This window comes from Mastigoproctus giganteus, chromosome 11, assembly GCF_048544385.1.
Source record: "Mastigoproctus giganteus isolate SK-2022 chromosome 11, ASM4854438v1, whole genome shotgun sequence".
Taxonomy (NCBI): Eukaryota; Metazoa; Arthropoda; class Arachnida; order Uropygi; family Thelyphonidae; genus Mastigoproctus; species Mastigoproctus giganteus.
Genome location: NC_143585.1, coordinates 147,662,692 through 147,675,448, shown reverse-complemented (window position 1 = coordinate 147,675,448; position 12,757 = coordinate 147,662,692). Strand labels below are relative to the sequence as shown.

Here is a 12,757-nt window from a genome sequence, read left to right as displayed (position 1 = left end):
GAAATTGCAAATCCGGCCTACCATGGAATATTTTCCCCACACTGGGGTGGTGCCCCCAAAACCTCTCTCAGGCTTTTAGATTCCATTCAAAATAGGGCAGTTAGGTTAATTAATATCTCATATCTAACAAAAAAAAAAAAAAAAAAATTATGATATTAGGTTCACCCATAAATGATTACATCTACCCATATATTTATTGTGTCTGAGACCAACTAACTCAACCATGGAGTGAAAAAAGCCCATTAAAATTCCTCACATCATCGACGGGATTCAAACCCCGGGCCTTTTCCACCTGGTGTGAGAGGACGGTGACAATACCACTGTGCTACACGCGCAACAGTCTCATCTCTAACAGAGTCTCTCCACTCTCTGTCTCATAGACCTTTCTATAGATACTTGCATGGGCACTGTTCTTCTGAATTGGCTTCTATAATTCCTGCTCTCTCTCTCTCTTTCAAAGAAGTCCGAACACGTGCCGCAACCAGTCAAAATTCTTTTACTGTCCAATTTCAAACTCACAGAACCAACCTTTCTTCTTCCTCATTTATTTATTCAATTTCCGTTTTCTGGAACAACTTTCCTTATGTATTTCCTGAAAATTACAATTAACAGAAGTTCAAGTCTAATGTCAACAAGTATCTTCTTTCAACTTTTCAACCTTCAACTCAAGCATGGTAATAAGTACTACAGGTTCTAAAAAAAAAAAAAAAAAAAGGTACCTGTACATAACAATGGTTCTTAAGAATCAAAAAAATTCTCTAGTATGGAAAACATATTTAACATGATATACTGTAAGATAGTAAACTAATTATAAGGAATTGTTGGAAATGTGGATTCTTTCTTTGTCAATTCTTTACTTTTTATTTTACTTTATTGTTTATTATTAGTTATATTTTGTAGTTTACAATAATATACCTATGTAAATCTACGCAAAAAAAAAAAAAAAAAAAAATCTAATTATTATATTAGGGCCCACCCTTACCTATACCCAAAATTTCCAACTTTTTAGTTATTATAGATAATATTTTTGTGTTAATTACAATGGCATCTAAGTGTAGTTAGTACTAGCGATAAAAAAAACAGAGTCATAAGCCTCTTACTTTAAATTCGAAGCTAGCAGTGGTCGGTTTAAGCAATGTGTGGTTTAAGGAAAGAACCCATCTCCACAACAAAGTGCGGCAGTTAGTGCTGATACAGTAGCTTTAGAAAGTTATCCCCGTGAACTTTCTCAGATCATTGAAGATGGTGGATATACTAACCAGCAGATTTTCAACATGGACAAAAACAGCCCTATATTGGAACAATATACTGTCTAGAACTTTTATTGCAAGAGAGGAGAAGTCAATGCCTGGCTTCAAAGCTGCAAAATACAGGCTAACTCTCTTGTTAGGGGCTAATGCAGCTGGTTATTACAAGTTAAAAATCCTAGGGGCCCTAAAGAACTATGCAAAAGCTAACCTCCCTGTTTATTATAAATCCAATTTAAAAGCTTGGATGACAGGCAATCTTTTCTCAAATTGCTTTGCGGACTATTTTAAGCCTACAGTTGAGGTTTACTGCAAGGAAAAGAAAATTCCTTTTAAGATTTTACTTTTTGCAGACTGCCCCTGGCGTACTAGAGCTCTAATTGGCTTGTACAAGGAGATAAATGTTATTTTTCTATCAGCAAATACAACTTCATTGCTGCAGCCTATGGACCAAGGTGTAATTGCAGCATTTAAATTGTATTATCTAAGAACTTTTGCTATGGCTATAAATTGCTTAGACAGTGATACAGTAGTTGAACAGAGACAAAATAAATTAAAAGCATTTCGGAAAGGCTTCACAGTTTTGGATGGTATAAAAACTATTAGATGCATGGGAGGAAGTTAAAGAAGCAAAATTGAAAGGTGTTTGGAAGAAGTTAATTCTCACACTTATGGATGATTTTAAAGGCTTTGAAAATTCAGTGAAGGAAGTCACTACAAATGTGACAGAATTGACAACCAATCAACTGTATAGAAATGGGGGATGGCAGCTTTTGAGAAGACTGATCTATTTTCGAAAGAAGTTCTAAAGTGAATGCAAGTCTTCTAAATGGTATTGCGTGCTATAAAGACATTCTAAGGTAAAGGAGATGGCAAAGTTCATTGCTTTCGTACTTTAAGAAAGTACCATCACAACCTTAGCCACCAACAGCTAGCCTTGAACAATCATCAACAGCAACACCAACCCCTGCAAGAGCTTCATCCAAGTCTTCATAATCAAAACGAATAAGATTTATTTATGTGTAAGATGATGAATTTCCTACAATAAATATATTCATTTTTCAAATTTACATTCATTAGTCACTGTAAGCGAGTGATGAAAATGTTATGGCAAGAAATGCGTTATACTATATATTCGTTTTACTTTCGTATTGTTTTTTTAGGCCTAGCTCTATTGTGCACTTAAAATGTGATAGTATAAACATGTTATTAGGCTTTTATATGCATTCACAAGTGGGGGGAAAAAAAGGCTATGTTCTACTTTTCGGCAGGGGTCTGGAACCTAACCTGCCGTATGAATGGGTCCTACTATATTAGATTTTAACAGACCTCATCCATTATGCGTTCACCATGTCTGCCTGGTTCTCCAGTCTCAGGCAGACATGGTGAACTTACTAAAATGCTACTCGACAGAGAGAGAATTTGACATTATTAAATACTGATCACCCACTTACATCCATTTTCCTACTTGGTCAAACTCTGCAATAGATCTCTCAATCTGCTCTTTGATCCTCTAAACAGCAATCACTATCTGCTGATATGTAGAAATATAACCACCCATTCCAAACCAACAAAAACAAAGTGGAAATCTTTCAAAGCAGACTGGACAAAATTTACCAGTTATGTCTCTTTTGATGATCACATCATTGAGTTTTCTGCTATTGACACTGTCACCAATATCACATCACAATGCAATACTAACCAGTGCAACAGCTGCCATCCCATAGTATCTTATAAGAAACCATTGGCATACCAATTACTGGTAGAATGATGATTGTAACAAAGTGAAAAGAGAGAAGATGCAGCATGTAGCACCTGCAAATATCCCACCACTGCTCACCTTGTTAAAAAAAAAAACTTGGGGATAATACTTGCTTCCTCAATCAATGAAGGTACTGATACCTGAATAATCTTGAAAAAAATAAAGAAGCTAAATGGTAAATACCTTCTCGTATTTAATAATTTTGACGCTGTTGCGCATGGAAGAATGCTGTACAAATTGGAGCAGTGGTACTAAAGGTAAGTTTCTACAATGGATAAGTGTTGGTTGAGTGTGAGAAGACAGAGGGTGGTAATCAAAGGATACTGCTCTTCGTGGACTAATGTTATTAGGGAAGTCCCCCAGGGTTCGGTGTTGGGCCCACTGTTGTTTTGTATGTTTATCAATGATATTGATGAAGGTAGAGCAGGCTTAGTGTTGAAGTTTGCAGATGATAACAAAGGTTAGCAGGGTTGTTAATGACAGTGTGCTACTGCAACAGGATCTAGAAAATTTGGGCAGATGGGCTGAGAAGTGGCAACTGCAGTTTAACATTGACAAATGCAAAGTACTGCATATGGGTAGAAGTAACCCCAGAGGAACATACCAAGTGTGTGGTAGAAAATGAAAAAGACCCGGGAGTAATTGTGCAATGCAGGCAGGCTGCAAGAGCAGGTCCTGAGGGGGTTTTGTCAATGATATACAGGAATTTTGCTAGCAGGGAAAAGGAGTTGATTATCCCTTTGTATAAGGCAATGGTCAGGTCACACCTTGAGTATATGTACAAGTCTGGAGGCCTCATTTTAGGAAGGATGTAGATTTACTTGAGTGTGTACAGAGAAGGGCAACAAGATTGGTGAGGGGAATGAAGGGATCCTCTTACCAAGAGAGGCTTAAGTTCTGCAAATTGCAGTGGCTGGAGACTAGGCACCTGTGAGGTGATCTGATTGAGGTGTATAAGGCCTTGAATGGATCGAGTAGTCTCAACTCTGATGGAATTCTTCATCTTGCTCAGATTACAAGTGGGGGCATAGATTCAAACTGGGGAAACACAGTTGTAGAAAAGATGTGTGGAAATTTGCCTTTTTAGTCAGCGGGTGGTTAAAGCTGGTTCGTTCCAGCCAACAGCTGGAACAAACTTCCAGCTGTTGTGGAAGTTGATAGCTTAAATAAATTCAAGGAGGAACTGGACAAACTTTTAGAGGGAATGGTTGTATGAATTTTTTTTTTGGTTGATGCTACATAAGCTCATACACTTGCTTTCTTTTTATTACTATTACGAATAGGAAGGTGATCTTTTCTCCTAGAGACATTGCAAAGTCTTTGAGAACTGTGTTTTGTGAATTGTCTGCCACATCAACATATTTTCAAAAAATATGCCCCCCTCGCTTAACCATGCATATAAGTGTTCCTAGGTCTATGTAAAAAAAAAAAAAAAACCACTTGCTACACCAGTACTACACCGATCCACAGTGAGCAACCCACTATGCACATAAACCCAGAACAATTTGGCCTACTGGTATCAGATTGCAGAATATTCAGCTTCACAATATCCATATCCCCCATGGACTACCCACACACTTCCTTGTGAAGTGTGTAGGTAATCATCTGCATCAATTATGCAGATGATTACTTTGAGCAATCATCTGCATAATTGATACTCATGATTGGGGGAAAAGGTGCTATAGAATACAGGTAGCCCTTGTTTTGGGCCGGTCCAATTTGCAATAGCCATGGTCACTAAACACAAGGCTATTTTTATAAATTGAAAGTTTAAAATCATCAGACAAAACTTATCTGCATAGTACCATTCTATGTATCATGTACTGTTCATGTGATCAAGAACAATCAGCAATTAGTGTGTCCATATCATAGCCAATTAGAGAGAAAGCTTTCTGCCCTCAAAGTAGCCGCTTATGGATGTGGCTGGCAAAAGTCCATTTGGTGAAGCATTCAGTTGGTTGTTGTTTATGCCATTTGCACGTGTTGGAAATTTATTACGCTAACTTTTTTTATTAATTGTGCTATTAATAAATTAAATAATAATCAATAATACAGCAGTGTTAACCATGTGCAGTTTTTGCCAATTGTGTTATAAAGTTCTTAATTTAATAGAATAAAGAGACACCATGTCTGCTAAAAGAAGTTCAATGAATCCTAGTGCAAATGAAAGCACGAAAAAGGCAAGTCAATCTATCATGTTGGAAAATAAGATGGAGGTTATTCGGAGGATGAAAGCTGTCCTAATGTGTGTAGGGTTATGAATATGCCTCCACCGACTATTACTACAATCATGAAGAATGTTGATAAAATAAAACAATTGATGCAAAGTGCTACCAGAGTAAGTGCCAAACAAGTTAGTTACAGCAAAGTAAAATGGAGCAATTGCTGACACTTTGGGTCGATGATTTTGAAGACTTAAAGGTGGTCAGTGCATATAAAATATTTTTGGTTAAAAAGGGCTGGTTCATGAGATTTAAAGCAGGCAGCAAGTGCAGATGCTGAGGCGGCTGCTGTATTCCATGCAGTTTCAGGCTGTAGTAGAGGGTGAATATCCTTCAGATCTCATTTTCAGTGTTGATGAAATGGACCTTTATTGGAAAAAGTTGCCTTCAAGAACCTTCATTGCCCATGAAGAAAAGTCTGCTCCTGGGTTTAAAGCATCAAAAGACAGGCTGATACTTTTGTTGGCAGCAAATGTGTCGGGCAATTTAAAATGCAGATGCTGAGGCGGCTGCTGTATTCCATGCAGTTTCAGGCTGTAGTAGAGGGTGAATATCCTTCAGATCTCATTTTCAGTGTTGATGAAATGGACCTTTATTGGAAAAAGTTGCCTTCAAGAACCTTCGTTGCCCATGAAGAAAAGTCTGCTCCTGGGTTTAAAGCATCAAAAGACAGGCTGATACTTTTGTTGGCAGCAAATGTGTCGGGCAATTTAAAATTGAAGCCAATGTTGGTGTACCACTCAGAAACACCACACATTATTCAAAGGCTCAAACAAGAAGGCTTGGGTGACAGAGGAAGTCTTATTGGATTGGTACACCAACTATTTTTGCCCTATCATTCTCAAATTCTGCAATGACAAAAATTTACCTACCAAGACTATTCTTCTTTTGGACAATGTCCCTGGACATCCTACAAATCTGGGTGAATTCATAATGCCTCTTAGAGTTAGTTGTCTACATGTCCCCTAATACAACATCAATTTTACAACCCATGGACCAGCGGGTAATAGCCTGCTGGTCCTTGAGGTTGTCACAGACATTCTCTCAGATATGCCAGTCAAGCTGTACTTGCTACCTGGGAGTCTAAAACTCTGATGGAACTGATATTCGGGTGACACTCAAGTCAAGTGGACCCTATTTCGGCGAAGTCTGGACAGTCTGTGAAAGCCAAATCCTCTGCTTGCACCTTCACGATGGTGGGACTGTTAGTAATCCTGGGTATAACCTCCATGTACAAGTACATGGTGGGTGACCACCCAGGTGTGAACCAACGTAAGCAGGGGTCAAGGTGTGGTGCCCACACCACATGGAGGAACGCCGCCCCTCTATGTTACAAGGCAGTACTAGGTGGTAGATGACTCATCAACTGGTGAAATACCACCACTTTGCTTATTGGAGGCTTGAAGTGGTGGAACCCATGTTTAGTCTCCAGAGCTAAGTTCCGGTCAACCCTTCCCTATCTCTTCCATCATGCATTTTGATTGATGACTTTTGAGGTTATGATGAACGTCGAGGCTAGATCCAATATTCCTTACATTTCGAGGGTACAGCTCTAAAACGGTGTTCGCAGGCCAGCCGCTAGTTAATACACTGGACCGAACCTATTGGTAACTCTCTAGGAGGCTTCTGGATCAGCTAGTGTATAATCTTCCTACCTCTACTCTGCCAGATAGTGACTGGAGGGAGTCCGAGTAGTGTGTATGTGGGGAGCATTGTCGAGGCCACGTTATGTCAAGGATCTGGGTATATTCTTACCACGTGTATGCCATATCCAAAAATTTCATTACTTCATACAGCATGTCCCACCCACTTTTTCTTACTATTGAATACACCATGAATTGTCAAACTAATAGAGCAAACTTATTTGCGAAAAGATCTAAACCTCCCAAGCACTTCATAATTCATTTCACAAATATACGTGGTCTCAGTTCTAATCTCAACGATGTCCATTTCCACTTGCAGTCTGCCAAACCCCATGTACTTTTTCTGACAGAATCTCAGTTATCGGTTGATTCAAGTACTGCTTATCTCAGATTCCCAAATTATTCGCTATATGATTCCTTTCGCCTCAAAGGTGGTACTTGTGCATATGTCCGTTCTGATATTCCCCGTCAGAGACTTGGCAATTTGGAATCTCCTCTCTTTGATCTCCTCTGGCTTAAAATCTTTCTACCTCATTGTGTCAAATTCATCTGTTGTCTCTACCATTCTCCCAACTCCACTAATCACGTGGATCTCTTTGACTTCCTCTCTTTGCAACTTGACTTTCTCCAGTCCAACTTTCCTAACAGTGAGGTAATTTTCCTTGATGATTTTAATGTTCACAACTCCAGCTGGCTTCTGCTGAGGCTTTTGCAATTACTAATGATCTAGCACAGATTGTTCATTTACCTACAAGAATACCAGACAATCCTAATCTCTAATCATACAGCCAATACGCTTGATCTTTTTCTCACAAACAACCCTTGCCGACCGGGCTAGCCGAGTGGGTAAAGTACCTGCCCGGCAACCCAACCCAAAGGTCGCGGGTTAGATTCCCGCCTCGGGCTTGGATCAAAGTACTGCAAAAACCTTGGGAGGTGCAATATGGCCACAGAAGCCGATGCGCCAACAACTACCAAATCAAAAAAAAAAAAAAAAACCCTTCTAAGTACACGGTCGAAGTGAGAGGTCCTTTAGGCACTTCAGATCACAACTTGGTGATTGTCTCTTCTCCGATGGAACCTTTAGTGTTGTTTGGCATTACAAGAATGCAAAATGGGGTGACCTGTGAGGCTTCCTTTCTTCTTTTCCTTGGTCGGATTACTGTTTCAAAACTTCTGATGTCAACATTTGCTCAGATCGTGTCAGTGAAATTATTTTTGCAGGAATGGAATCCTTTATCCCACACTCCACTTTAAAATCTCTTCCTTTATCTAAACCTTAGTTTTCCAATAAATGTTCTAAGGCTGTTCAAGAGAAGAATGTTGCATATCGTAATTGGCTTGTTTCTAATTCTTCAGTTTCATTTTCTGCCTACACCAAAGCAGTTATCAATCAGTCCAAACTAGAGTTTGAACAGGCTAAGAGTAGAAAACTTGCTTCTTGCCCTAATATTAGCCGAGCATTCTGGTCTCGCCAAAGCTATTGGCCACAACTTTTGTCCATCTCTGCTCCCACCTCTCTCCAAATCAGATGGTTCTGTTGTCACTTCAGCCAGGATAAAGCTGACCTGCTAGCATCCCATTTTTCTTCCAGCTCATGTATTAATGATCTTGGTAAAACACCTCCCATCCAGTGCCTCCTGTGGTCTTCCATCAAAAGGATATCGGAATTATTTTGATGAATCTTGATGCTAAGAAAGCTGCAGGTCCTGATGGTATTTCTCCACGTGTTCTCAAAACCTGTGCTCATGAACTTACTCCTATTCTTTGCCGCCTTTTTTCACTTTCTTATTCCAAAGGTGTTTTTCCTTCTGCTGGGAAATTTGCTCATATCCAGCCAGTTCCTAAAAAGGGTGACAAATCCCTCCCATCCAATTATCGTCCCATTGCAATTACTTCTACTCTTTCTGAAGTAATGGAGAAATCAATTAACCGCCAACTCTTAAACTACCTTGAAACCTTCCGTCTGATCAACGATCACCAGTATGGATTCTGTCAGTGTCGATCCACTGGTGATATTCTGGCTTTTATGTTACCCATTTATGGACTAATTCAATGGAAAGGTTCGGGGAAACAAAAGTAGTTGCTCTTGACATCTCAAAGGCTTTTGATAGTGTTTGGCATAAAGGTCTTCTAAACAAGCTTCCATCTTATGGTTATCCAGTTTTCTCTCTGATGGCTCTCTGTCTTCTGACTTCTCCACTAATGCCGGTGACGCCCAAGGTTCAGTTCTTTCCCCCACTCTTTTCCTCTTGTATATTAATGAGCTTCTTCCATTGACTGGAAATCCTATCCATAGTTTTGCTGATGATAGCACATTGCATTCCACTTTCCATTTTGAGAAACTTTGTCCTGCTCAATCAGCTTCAATTTTTCGAAAATTTGCTACCAATTCCTTAAATGCCGACCTTTAGGTAATTCTCCAGTGGGGCAAAGACAACTTAGTTGATTTCAACCCTTCTAAAACTCAGTCTTGTCTTGTATCTTGCAAAAAGGATTCTTCTGCTCCTATGCTTATCTTTAGTGACACTCCGATTTATCTCTTTTGGCACAAGCACATTACAAATATTGCTTCCTCTGCATCTAAAAAACTTGGTTTTCTGTTTCGCTCTCGGCATTACTTTTCTTCCAAACAGCTGCTCACTCTATATAAATCGCAAATCCACCCTGCCATGGAATATTGTTCCCACATCTGGGGTGGTGCCCCTAAAACCTCTCTCAGGCTTCTTGATTCCATTCAGAAGAGGGCAGTTAGGTTAATTAATGATTCATCTCTAACAGAGCCTCTCCACTCGCTTTCTCATAGACGTACTGTTTCTGCTGCATGCCTCCTCTACAGATACTTCCATGGGCACTGTTCTTCTGAACTGGCTTCTATAATTCCCACTCTCTCTTTCAAAACAGTCCGAACACGTGCCACCAACATCCATTTACTCTCCAACTTCAAATCCACAGAACCAACTTTTCATCTTCCTTCATACGTATTTCCTGAAAATTACAATCTACAGAAGTTCAAGTCCAATGTCAACAAATATCTTCTTTCGTCTTCTCAACCTCCAACCCAAGCATGGTACTAAGTACTATAGGTTCTAATACCTCTCGTGTTTGGGGTTCACATAAAAAAAAAAAACATTTACAGAAATGGTAAAGGCTTTGGACATGTCCATCAGAGAATATTGGTGGTCGTTTGATGTCTTGAAGGGCATCAATCACATTAACACAGCCTGTCAATTTTTTAAATGGATTGTGGTGTAAACTTCTCCCAGGATTCGAGCCACAACAGAATGTTGTAGAAGACATCAGCAGGCTGGCACAAGAAGTTACAGCTCTTGAAAAGTCATGCAGAGACTCTTTCAAATGAAGACCTTGAAGAGTTAGCTGCAGAACTTAGCCAACAGCAGGAGGAAGAGAAAGAAGACACCCCTCTAAAAATTATGAAGACCTGTGATCTACAATGGATTCTTGCAAGTGTAGAGTCCCTCACTAATGAGCTCTATTGACATTGATCATGACTGGGAGAGGAGTGCCACAGTTAAAATGGGTGTCATATCAACCCTGAGCCTTTATTTTGAAATTCTAAAAGAAAGGAGGAAGAAATCTAGGTAATCTACACTTGATCCTTTCTTCAAAAAAAGGCAATCTTCTCAACCAGGACCTTCAAAAGCCAGCTAAAACTTCAGCATTATGCCACTGTCAAAATGTTTTATGTATGTATTAATTTATTTTTTATTTACATGTACATACTATTATATTTATGTAGGTTAAAAATAAAACACTTTTTTAATTAAAAAAAAAAGTAATTCTGAGCTTTAAAAACTCCAGTATTGAAAAGGGTAGGTAAACGTTTTGGTGCCCGGAGCCTAACCCCGGCATAAATCAAGGGCTACCTGTATCCAACAGCTACATTTTGCTCACACACAAAAAGTATCTTCACTTTACTAAGATCTACACTAATGGTTCAAAGTCTGACGATAGAGTGGGTGCAACTGCTGTCCTTCACTAATAAAATTGTTTCAATTCGACTTCCAGCCAAATGCAGCACTTATACTGCTGAGCTCCATGCCATCAAGCTTGCTCTGAAAAACACTTACTCACCATCCAGTCCTTTATTAAAGCTCATAAGACATGACCTGGTATACCTTAGTGAGCATCAGCAGACTGTTTTCTTCTCTTTGATTGCAAGCCACAGTGATATTCCAGGAAATGACAGTGCAGGTGATGCTGCAAAGAATCCATTTAGCAAAGCCTCATTAAATGATTTAGTTCCATATTCTGATTACAAAAACAACATACAAAATTGTGTTTTGATACAACATGCAAAAACATGGATTGAACAGCGGACACTTTTGTTGAAGATGCAAATAAATAATAAGCTGTTTCCACTAAAACCTGAAAAGGTCATGCTCACCTCACTCATCTCTTTCTGCTTACTGGAAATGATACTCTAAATGTAGAGTATCATTTCCAGCTTTGAAGCTACTCGCAGGAAAGCATATACTCATTGAGTGCAACTTGTTCAACAATGCCTGATGCACTTCTTTCAAATCTGCAAGAACCTTTGTCACTCAACTGCACCTTAGGTAATAAAGCCATTCTGTCCAAAAATTCAAACAGCTCCCCAGACAGTTTTCACAGGTAACCTCAATTGCTTTGGCAGGTGCAATATGGCACAAGTAGCCCTTGCACCAGAAACTCTCACATCAACAACAGAGAATTTGTGAATCACAGAACGACTGGACTTCACTGAAATTTGGTCCACTTGACTTAGGTGTCATCAGAATATCAGTTCAGTCAGTGTTTCAGACCCAGATAGCAGGCCCTATCTTTTTATACCTGAGAGAATGTTCTGTAACAAGCCTCAAAGACCTTTACTATATGAGTTCATTCCTGAAATCATTGAATTTCTGTAATGAACTTGTTCTCCAACAAGAGAAAAGGAAGCAGCTCAATTTTGATGATGACTTTTTTTTTAAATGCTGCATTGAAACAAAACTAAATATTGGGCATTTACATTTCTGGTATTTGATCAATTTGTTTACTGGATAGTAAGCTGAAATAGCCTGTGCAAGACAAAACAAGACACCTGGCAACTATTTGAAAAACTAAAATATTGAAATATACTGTATATAATTTTAAATATATATAGTTAATTTTATTATTAAATTTAATCATTTTATTTACAGATGACGATGACTCATGGGACCTTATTACATGTTTTTGCATGAAACCATTTGCCGGAAGACCAATGATTGAATGTTCAGATTGTCGCACGTGGGTTCATCTTTCCTGTGCAAAAATTAGACGAAACAATATCCCCGAAAAATTTTTTTGTCAGCAGTGTCGTGAAGCAAAGCTCACAACACGCAGATCGCAAAGGATACGTAGTGATAGGAGGGTTAGTGCATAGTGTTCAGCTACTAGCTGAATGAAAAAGTTTCATTGTAAAATATCATGTCACCTGTGTATACTCATAAATTTGTTAAAGTGAGCATGATTTATTTCAGTTTGTCATATTTCTTGAGCATATGTAAAGGAAAATGCATCAAGCTTGACTGTTGTAAATACTTAATGTAAATATGATGTATTTCTACCTTTGGTTGCAGTGGGATGTGGTGCTATGTGTAAAATTTCTGTAATAACACTGTACAGCTTCTACTTTTCAAATAAAAAAACATTTTACATATATATATATATATATAAAAATTAAACTTCAGTGCCTTATCTTAAAACTTACACAACATAATTGAATATTCAAGATAGATTAGAGATGCATAGCTGATATTTCTTAATTAAATAATACTAAATGGAAGCATTTGGTCCACATAATCATATTTGTCATTTAGACCAGTGGTTCCATGGACAGTGGTACTTGTTGAGTACACA

General features: G+C 38.6%; 1 protein-coding gene across 1 annotated transcript in view; it reads left to right on the top strand.

Annotated features, from left to right (window-relative positions):
• The window catches only part of LOC150078507 (uncharacterized), a 123,267-nt gene extending 110,884 nt beyond the window's left edge, over positions 1 to 12,383 (top strand). The window contains exon 5 of the mRNA XM_090384865.1: positions 12,058 to 12,383. Within this exon, the coding sequence (XP_090240991.1) occupies positions 12,058 to 12,281 (224 nt within the window). The 3' untranslated portion in view covers positions 12,282 to 12,383. The remainder of the gene's footprint in view (positions 1 to 12,057) is intronic.
• The last annotated feature ends 374 nt before the right edge of the window (positions 12,384 to 12,757 follow it).